The sequence below is a fragment of the Myotis lucifugus genome, unplaced genomic scaffold, assembly GCF_000147115.1.
Source record: "Myotis lucifugus unplaced genomic scaffold, Myoluc2.0 scaffold_33, whole genome shotgun sequence".
Lineage (NCBI taxonomy): Eukaryota > Metazoa > Chordata > Mammalia > Chiroptera > Vespertilionidae > Myotis > Myotis lucifugus.
The window spans coordinates 3,470,219-3,481,342 of NW_005871081.1; the positions used below are offsets into that span (position 1 = coordinate 3,470,219).

The 11,124-nt window shown below is 35.9% G+C and overlaps 1 protein-coding gene across 1 annotated transcript in view; it reads right to left on the reverse strand.

Moving 5' to 3' along the window:
- TNFSF13B (TNF superfamily member 13b) overlaps positions 1 to 10,659 on the reverse strand; it is a 30,715-nt gene extending 20,056 nt beyond the window's left edge. The window contains exons 1-2 of the mRNA XM_023752469.1: positions 9,859 to 10,659; positions 9,661 to 9,748 (exon numbers count right to left, since the gene is read on the reverse strand). Of these exons, the coding sequence (XP_023608237.1) occupies positions 9,661 to 9,748; positions 9,859 to 10,209 (439 nt within the window). The 5' untranslated portion in view covers positions 10,210 to 10,659. The remainder of the gene's footprint in view (positions 1 to 9,660; positions 9,749 to 9,858) is intronic.
- Positions 10,660 to 11,124: the final 465 nt, after the last annotated feature.

Genomic DNA, 11,124 nt, shown 5'->3' on the forward strand with positions numbered 1-11,124 from the left:
GTTCGACATGTCCCAAATCTATTTCTTTATCTTCCTCATACACTCAACTCTTACTCCTCTTTTTTTCTCTTAATGGATATATAACTGTCCTCTGAGTTGCCCAAGGTAGAAACTTTATACACGTACCTAATTCCTTCCTCCTCAATCTTGAAATTCAATAAGCACATTTTAATGGTTTGAATTTCTAACTTTTGTTCAATTTAGATTCTATATTTCATTCAATAATTTTACTGAGCACTACATTTACGACATGTGTTGTGCCAGGGATAGAAAAGACAAAAAAGGAAAAACAATTCCTACCCCCATAAAACTTACAATCTAGTGGGAAGAACAAGCATGAATCAATATGATAAAAACAGAACTAAAGTTGCAATTGTGTGTGAGAGAGAGAATACTCAGGCATTTGACCCAATCAGGAAGGCTTCTCTGAATGATGGCACTTTAATTAAAATCAGAATTAAGGGGATAGGATCTTTCCAGACAAAATTAATAATCATGAGTATTGAGAAAGGCTGATTGGTGTTGGAAGGACACAGCAAGTATGTGTGAAGGAGAGAGAGAGAGAGAGAGAGAGAGAGAGAGAGAGAGAGAGGAACATACCCCATGTTCACATTTTTACCCTTATGGTTCTTACAAATTACATTTGCTTACTAAGTTCTGCCTCTTGTGTTTTCTACAAATCCTAGTCCATCATTTGTATTTCCTCTAAAATTATCTTTCTAAACCTAAATTTTATCTTGTTCTTCCAATATTTATAATTTCTTCAGTGGCCGCTCTTGAACATAAAAACAAAGTCTACTTTCACAGCCTCATGAATTATACTCACCTACCCAGATGTACTTAAACACACAGTTTCAGAAAAGGAGGTCATTTAATGCACCCATGCCTGTGTGTCTGCCATTCCTCTGCATAAATAGCCCTCAGCTTTTCATCTGGTGAAAGCCCCTTCATCCTTCAAGGCTCAGATCAAATATCAACTCTTTCCCTGATCCCACTACACTGTGAACATCATTTCACTATACATACTAATGGTTTCTTTAACTGTCTCTCTCGCCAGACCATGAGTCACTTGATATTAAGGAACATCATTTACAAACTTGTAATGTCTGGTTTAGAGCAGACTGAAACAGAAATCTGTGAAACAATTTATAAAAGAAAATAGTCATCATAACCTTTCCAAATAATTCTTTAAAAACCCATCCTTACTTCATAATACATTAAATAAATTAGTGCTTTAGGGAAAATAGGTTCTATAAAAAAAACTATCTCCATAATATCTGGACCCTCTAACAATAAATCTTTGGGCCCATGTTATATTGAAAACATTTTCCATAACGAATAATTCTCAATAATAAAGTATTTAATCTTCATCTACAGAACTGTAGCATGCGATTATATTTTTAAAGTAAATGGTTGTATACTTTTTGCCTGATTTCTTACTGATTATTTCCCTGACACACTCTATAGCAGCAGTTAGAAGAGAAAAAGGATGAGTGGATGTGTGACTTCAAAACTAATGTCAGAAGCTATCAGGAGGCAGTTATTTTCAATTTCCCCTATCTCCAACAGTCCAGCCATAGGAGGGAGGGAAGGAGGAGAGAAAAGCCTGAACTTGTAAAAACACTTCAATCAATCAGCACTTGCAAAAATCTTAAAAATTTAGAAGAGTTAAGGGATAATGTCAAGATGTTGGCATGTGTTATGCCTCTTCCACCTACTAACATAAGGCCTCTTTTATACTTTTTCTGTTTCCTGTTTTATTATTGTTCTCATACTCTAGGACACAGTCTTCTCTTGCCCAAATCTACTGAGTCTTCCAAACCCAGCTCAGCGCTTCTCCACCAAGAAGTAGGTAATCTTTTAGTCTATAATCATCATTACTAACATTCTATGATTCCATAACTACATGTCTCTCTCACTGCTAATAATATAGCAAGGGTCTGGGTATCAAAGGACTCAGTAATTTTTCTCAAATTTGGTATCTTATTTGAACAGTAAGCATATAAAGCTTGCATAATTGTAAAAACTCAGAATTTATAGTCAATTGGTAATGAATTGACTTCTCAAACCAATGAGCTGTTTAATCATGAGACTGACATAATTTTGAAATGTTTTCTTATCTATATAATGAAAATAATATCTATTTCATAGTGTAAGAATCCATTGCAGTCATAATTTACATGTGCTTTATAAAAGCTAAAGAGCTTATTGTTTATTATCTTAAATTTTACATTAATTTTGTTTAATTCCTCTAACTAAATATTTAGTTTGTTAAGAGGAGGAATTGGGCCTCAATTATATCACCTAAAATAAAGGCAGTAATGACAACCTAACAGGGTTATTGGGAGGGTAAAAGATATCACAGACCAACAGGGCATAACCCAGAGCTTACACATGGAACAAACCAATAACTTAGTTTCTCTCTTCTCTTTTCTGTATATTCCAGAGTGTCTACCTCAGAGCTTTGCATAGTGGCTGTTCACTCTAATATGAGGAAAATATGTTTCTTCTTCAGAAATGGAAATATCCTTTCAAAGAAAACCCCACCACAACAAAGGGACAGCTAACAATGTAGTTTTTTAAAGTAGGACTTGACCTATAAAAATCATACTTAAACATTAAAACTAACACTATCCATTCCTACAGAATTAATAATGAGAACACACCCCTCAATATTAGGAAATTTATGTGTAAAATACCTTCCCATGACTGAACTTTTTAAAATTGAAAGCATAAAGAATTATTGAGCTTTCAAGAGAAGATAGAAACACTTACCCTGGCCTCCCCATTTGAAATGGAAACATATCCTCTTTCCCTTTCCTTGCCCTTAACCCTGCCCTAAATTTTTTACTTTTATTAAAAAGAAATTTTTATTGATTTCAGAGAGGAAGGGAGAGAGGTATATAAACATCAATGATAAGAGAGAATCATCGATCAGCTGCCTCCTGCACACCCCACGCTGGGGCATGTGCCTTGACCAGGGATCAAACCATGACCTCCTGGTTCATAAGTCAATGCTTAACCACTGAGCCATGCCAGCCTGGCTAATATTTTCACTTTTTCAATGTATTTGGCATTTTCTAGTGTTATAATTTACTCATTAATTATGTTTACTGATTATTTTCTGTGTTTATCTGCTTTGTTTGCCAATCAATACCCAACAACTAGAATAATTCTTGGAAACGAGCAGCCTTGCAGGATACATGGAAGAGATGCAATATCACTCTTGGCTCCATTGATTTGTTTCCTGGCTCTTCTGTTTCCCAAAACTTTAAACTTGATAAGAACAGGGTTCAAAGATTTGGTTGTCAGATCACTATTTTCGTTTCAAATACTTTTTTGAAAATTGAACAGAAGCCTGCTCTTGCAACACTGATAAAAGAGTCTGTCATTACTGACGCAGGGGGTAAAAAATAACACTCATGGAAGAATCTGGCCAAAGATTACCATGACAGCAGCCAGCTGTTTCTGTTCTAGGAAAGAATACGCCCTTACTGGGCAAGAGGTTCCAGTTAGCCTAATTTTGATACAAACTGGATCGTTGAGTTCTACATTTTATGCTTTCAACATGTAAGTTACAGCTGAGCCAGAAATGTCAATGAAACAGACTGGACCTTATAGACCCCTCAGACTTCCTATCTTTCCTTGCAAAGGAAATGGGACTATGAATTTCAAAAAAGAAGACTCAAAAATAGTATTGGTATTTTTTATTTTAACAATTGAAAATGTTTACCCCAGATTAACAGCTAAATTACAATAATAGGTGTTAATTTATATTCAAAACTCTGTTTGAAAATGATAATACAATGTGGCCTCTTGGATGATTCCCGGGACATAAAAAGGGAAAACTGGCGAAATTCAAATAAAGTCTGGAGTTTCATTATTAGTTAAGTTCCAATGTTGGTTTCTTAGTTGTGACCAAAGTGCTATGGTAATGTAAGGTGTTCACATTAGGGGACACTGGAGGAGGGATATATGTCAACATCCTGTACTATCTTTGCAACTTTTCTATAATTCTAAAATAAGTACAAACTAAAAAAGTTTACTTAAAAATGAAGAAGCCCTGGCTGGTGTGGCTCACTCAGTTGTTTGGAGCGTCATCCTGTATTCTGAAAGGCTGTGGGTTCAATTCCATACCTAGTTTGTGGGTTTGATCCCCAATCTGGGCAGGTACAGAAGGCAACGAATTGATGTTCTCTCTTGCATTGATATTTCTCTCTCTCTCTTTCTTAAAATCAATAAGCATATCCTCAGGTGAGGATTAAAAAATAAAGAAAGAATAAAAATTAAGAAAAATAACAAAGCAAAATAACAAAGCAGTTTGGTCAAAATCTTACAATAAATATTTAGAAGATAAAATATGGGCACTCTTGTTTTTATATTTCTTTGATTTGTTCATGTTTTCACCACTATTCATTATTACAGTTCAGACAAGTACAATAAACATTATAAAAATGTTTGCCTTTCTATAATTTAAAACACATGATTTCTAATAACCATTAAATACCCTATCAAAAGGAGAAAATACAAAGAAAAATGGTTGTCTTTCTATAATTTAAAACACATGATTTCTAATAACTATTAAATAAACTCATTTTCTTGCTAAAGATGCTTATCTTTAGGTTTTTAAAAATTAATAGATTTCTATAAATTTAAGTTTATAATCAGTAAGTATAATTAATGATAAAGTGAGGTGAGGGTTCAAAATATGGGTCATCATGATTCCATTTGTGAAGAAATTTTAATGAGTAATATTTTTAAAGGCAATCACTTTAAAAATTAAAATTAAGAATATCTCCAAATACACTTTATGGGATTTAAAAGTGAATTTTTGGTTAATCTGAGCCATTTGGCAATTCTTTGATCCTGGATTTCCCCACATTTCTGCTGTTATACTATAATCAGAAATTATCTTATGAAACACATGAAACTTAGTAAGACTTTTATTTGAAATACAACATAATTAAGAAAAACAAACTGGGGCCAAAGTAGCAAATTTTAAAATTTAGTAAAAGCAGCACTTACCCCTGGGAGGACTGGAAGTAGTAGCAAGTGGGAGTGTGGGATGATGGTGGTCCCTTCATCTACTGCTGTCAGTTTATAAATATTCATCAAGCTATATTTTTGAAATATGAACCCTTTATCATCTATAATACTAAAAGTATAATATGCTAATTAGACCAGACATCTTTCTGGATGTCCTTCTGGACAACCTTCCCGACGAAGCCGGGGCTGTGAAGGAAGCCCGGGTCCCGGGTGCCTGCCTGCAGCTGGAGGGAAGCCCGGGTCCCGAGTGCCAGAGGGAAGCCAGTGGTGGCAGCCGGGGGAAGGAAGGCCTACTCTTGCATGATTTTCGTGCATTGGGCCTCTAGTATGTAAATAATACCTCAATGAAAAGGAAAAAAAATTAAATAAAACCATTAATCCATAAAATTTTAGTTAAACAGGTTGCTGAATATAGGAGCTTCTCCATAAGTTTTCAGTTCAAATTGAGTCTACTTGCTGCACCAAGAAGGTCTGAGGCAAGAGGTTCCCAACTCTCCCATGACTCTAGTCTTGTGATCAGGCTTATTCTTTGGTTAATTAGTTGCTTTAAATGGCAAGTTTAAAATTTAATAACTTGGTCTCTAAGTGAAACATGGAAAAATCCCACCAGCAAAATAATTCCAAGTCAATCTTTCTCGCTTCAAATTGAGGCCCAAATCCATCAACAAATATTAAAAGAATACCTACAGATACAAGTAGGTATACAGGAGAAGAAAAAGGAGCCAGACTACATACCTTCCTACTCTTCAGTTGTACAGACAGACATATACAAATGAATAGATGACAGTTTTCCTAGATGATATGTAATTTGTAGCAAATACTGAGGCAGTACTAGGCTTGCTGGTGCTGGGGAGGTTGGGCTTCCTAGACCAACACACTAAAATTTACTTATAAATGGTATATACACACAATAACATTGCAGTGGCTGATGAGATTTATGTTGGATTTATAAAAAATAAGAATAAGTAACATTTTGGTGTATTAGTTGGCAATATTTAGCTATGAACCTTTTTGACATAGTTAAAAAATAATGACACATTGTCATTGAGAAATATATGTAGAAAGCCGAGTTCTAGATAAAAAATAAAAATAATATTATAATTCTGTTAACTATAAATCCATAAATATGTTGCTATGGTTTACAAACAAGCATGAGATCAAATGCTATACCATTTATTTTAAATGATGTACATTTTTAACAGTTTAACAAGCTATTTGAAAATGCTAAGATTCCAGAATAGCAACAACACTTTTTTAAATTAACTTTGAAAGAATAGTGAAACCTACACTTAAAAACTCATGTCTTATTGGGAAATTAAATTCAGTATTTAATAGAGATATTAAACATTACTGAATATATAAATTAAACAGTGTAAAAATTCATTTGTCTCCTCAGTTTTAAATTCCAAGAAAATATTAATGATCCCAAAGTGTATATAGAAAAGCAATAAATAAGAACAAAAGTGAACACTTTGAAAGTAAAAGGGACAACCAAAGGTTTTTGAGCCTTCCTGAAAATATATCAGAACTGGAATGGAAACAAAAAAAATGAGGAAAGCTGCATAGGTTCAATCTGCATAGAATTTTCTCAATCTGCAGAACATCCTACCAAATAACAACAACAAAATCAGAGTTTCAGACAACATTCTTGGGTATATTCATTCATTTTAGAGTAGTACTAAACAAAAGGACAGTGCCCATAACAACAGTCCAGCTGATTTCATTGACAAGGAATAGCATATAGAACCTGTCACTAAGCCTCTTATCTTCAAATCTTCCATCTGAGATTATTGATGTTATGAGTATACAGAGAGAGATATAAAGATACATAGAGATATATACTATGTACTATATATAGATGCATGATATATCTATATACATATATACTATATACTACACATATATACTATATACAGAGGTGGGTGAAGTAGGTTTACAGTTGTGAGTACATGAAACATAGTTTATTATTTATTGTATTCTTTTCCATACAACAACTGTAAACCTACTTTTGCCCACTCCCATATACTATATTAAAGGTCTATAAAAATTGGAGGCAAAACATGATGACAACAATGATCACATCTGGACTGTGAAAACTGGGTAATTTTGATTCACTTGGTTAGAATTTTCTGTTATTCTCTAAGCTTTGTAAAAAATTGCAAATTATTTGAGGACATTTTTTCATCAGTATATAATTTTTTGTGCCATAAAAACACATATACTATGTAAGAACATGTACATGGAAGGAGTTTTAAAATATTAATAGAGAATATTTTGGGGAGTGAAACAAGAGGTTATTGATTTCTTATTCTATTCTTTTCTTCTTAAGTCTGCTGAGCCTATGTCCTCTTTGCAATGGTAAAGTTAAAGTTTATTTTTAACTAATATGTAGAACCAAGGGAATACTAGCACATAAGGTTAAAGATGACTGAGGCATCCTGATCCTACTAGATAGTGAAGCTCATTACATTTACTTAAAATGTTTTCTTTAATACAGATAAACAGATTAGCAAATCAATGAAAATGAGTCTCCAAATGCATTCAACGACATATGAGGAATTTAAAATAATAAAGTAAGCTTTCCATCACAAACAAGTTAAAAATATCATCTAATAAATTTGGTTGAGATATTTAGCAGCAGTTTGGAAGGAAAACATAGAAGGAAGGGAAAATCAAAGCTAGTATGACATATTCTACCAAAGTAAATTCCAGAAAGATTAATGAGTTGAATATCAAATTAAAACACTGTTATAAAAAAAGTCAAAACAGCAGAGAATAGAGTAGACTAAGAGGTTGTTAATGTTTTTAGCTTTGATGCATGAGAGAAAATCAAAAGGAAACGTTTATCACATTAAAATATACAAATGCAAAATCTCTGTACAAGTTTTTAAAAGCAGCACAATATTGTGAAAATATTTACATCAAAATTTTGATACACAATATGTCTAATATAGAGTTTATTCAAAGTTATAAAAGATAGAAGAGACAAATGAGAGACAATTAGCAGAAGATAAAATTAGAAATTATCAAAATATGTGGAAAGAATTTAATTCTTATTTGTAAGCAAACAACAAATTAAATTTGAGATACTGTTTTACAGGTACTAAACAAGCCAAAATAAGTTTTTAAAAATAAGATGCTGTAAAATTGTGGAGAACTTGTACACTATATTTTAATTGCATTTATAACTCATTTTGAAAACAATATGGCAAAAGGTAGCAAGGGTGATAAAAATGAATATCCTCAGACATCCCATCTACAGAATTTATGTTGATCATATAATTCCACATACACAAAAGAGATTAGCACAAAAATTTTGGTGTATTCCATTATAGTAAAAAAAAAAAAAGCGTGGGGAGGAAATTATTATGTTAAATCACTGCATAATGAATAAGTTACCATAGATGTATGAGAATTACTCAGCAATTGGGAAAATGCTTAATATATAATGATAAGTGAATAAAAAATACCATGTTATAAATGCTGTATTTTTTCAATTATGTAGAAAATACAAATGATAAAGTGCAAAATATGAAAATGATTGATGTGTTAAAGTATAGTATAAATACATTTCCTAGTTTAAAAACATTTAAACCCAATTGTTTCTGATAATTGGCACAAATATATGACAACCAGATAAAAATATGATTTTATGAAATAAAAATATCTTTTATGAATAAGACATTTAGTGAAAAACAAATGTACAGTCAAAGCATCGATTGTGGTGTTTGTGTGTGTGTGTGTGTGTGTGTGTGTGTGTGTGTGTGTGTGTGTGTGTCTGAGAGAAGAACACCTAGTCTCTACAAATATGTATAAATAATTACACGTGTTGTTTATCTCACAGCCACGGTGAAGATGAAAGGAAACAGTAGGTGAAGATGAAAGGAAACAGTAGGTGTGACAATACTTATCCTAGGACATCCCTGCCTGGCACATTCTAGGTGCTCCAAGGGTTTATTAAGTTTTGTTATTAGTAAACGCGATGCAAATGTTCTTCATCTTTATGAAGGAACTAAAACTGAGCATTTTAGGAGGTCCCACCAAATCTTAGGTTTCAGGAGTCTTTAAACTTCCATGGAACAAGTGGAACATGAAGAAAGATAGAAACCACGGATATGTATACATTGCAGAGAAGCTTTAAAATCAGTGTGTATGTGTGTATAAAATAAACTCTGTTAAGCACGAAACAAAATAAAGCACACACACCTGCTTCGTTTGATTTCACAGCGTGCCCTCAGGAAATGCTTGTCTGAAGCTGAAACTCCATGACCCAGGTGGACAAACACCAATTCTACGCTAACATGAAGTGCTTTTTTTTTTCTCTGGAGCAATGGGCAATGCTTCTGATACAGGAGTGAACTATTTGATGAGAAATATGTGCCCCCTTTTCCTCCTCAAATACTTCTATGCACACAGGCTGCTCATTGGAGGACAGAACCTGCTGTGCAGCCTATTAAACCTGCCGGTGCTCGGGCTGCTGGAAAGCCACATCTGGTGTAGAGTTCGCAGTTTCTAGGCTATGTCCACCTCTCGCTCCCCCAAACCAGTGCTACCCTCCACGCCTGTGGAGGCTGGGATCTCTGATCCCTAAAGGCTTCTGTGCCGCAGACATACCTGATTCTTCTGGACCCTGAATGGCACGCTTCTTCCTGATGCTCCGACTGAAGTTACTTTCTTGTGCAGCTGGTGGTGCAAAGATCCCCTAAGAGCAGAAAACACCCAGGTTATGGCAAAGATGTCTGAGGAAGGAGAGGCAGCACCGTGGGGAGAACTGTGCCCAGGCCTCACCCAGCTCAGCTGCTTCGAACTTACTTTCAGTGCCGAGATGGCAGCTGGAGCTTCCTGCACAGCTGCCCTGGGAGCTGCTGCTCCCGCCCGGGGAGGGCCTGGCAGCTGCTCAGCTTGGTGCTCCAGCAGTTCCTCCCGGAGGCTCTTCAGCTCCGCTTGCAGGGCAGCCACTCTGCAGAAGGACACCACCGTGAGGCAGCAGGACACCAGGGCCAGCAGCCAGGTCAAGGCCAGCAGCGAGCCATCTCTGGAGAACCGGGCAGAGGGGCTTTCCTTCTGGGGGAGGATGGAGACATACTCCTTCAGTTTCATTTCTTCTCTTCTCTTCAGACCAGGAGAGAGGCGTGCCGGCTTCCCTTCTGTGCAGTCATTCATTTCACTCCTTGGACTTTGAAGGTTTGGGTCTTCAGAATAAGTGACCACGGGGAATGGGTCATTTCCTGTTATCTGTGTTTGTTGATGTCCTACATTGACTACAGCGGCCAGCTTGGCGCTTGCCCTCAGGAGAATTCTCCTGAATTTTCTTCCCACAGGGCTGCATCTCTGCCCCTACGTGCAATAGGTCTTCCTGGCATTCGCACTTCCAGCCGATTGCTCAATCGGTCTTCCTCATTTCACTTTCAGTTTTTGTAAGAATTGTAATGACATCTCCAAACATTCAGACACAAACGAGTCCCTTAAATCTATTGATTCGATGGAACTTAGAGTTTGAGAGAACTTGTAAGCGACATGAGTGTTTAAGGAGCTCCCCCTTTGGCATGATGAGAGAACTGGGTCTGCTGGGGCCATGTAGCTTTGCAGGGAAGGGGGAAAAGAAGACGCAAGTTCCTGCTGGTGTAAGAAAAATAATTAATGTGAAGGTCAGATAAGCGAAGTGCCCTAGCATTGAACTGTACTCAGCTCGAAAGTGATTTATTAACAGCTCTCGAGTAGAAAATAAAATGAAGTATCCTCAAGGGGAGCATAGGAGTCCGCTGGGGAGCAATCTTTCTATTATTATCTTAGCAAAGTAATAAGAAGGATGTGACTGAAATGTGTACGCCTGTTGATTAGATTTGAGGAGGGTTCTTTACAGGAGGGGGAATACATTTTAAAGGGAAGCCTGCGTCATCTTTTACCTCTGGGACTCACTGCTAGGAAGTCAGTTACCCACAGGACAGCTTGCCCTGAGGAGGTGCCCACCTCTGCTGTTCCCACATCTGGAGCTTCTAGTACCCCTGTCTTGAAGGAGAATTGGCCTTACTTCCAGCTCCCAGTGCCTCAGTCCCACCATTCATTGCTCTTTCCCTA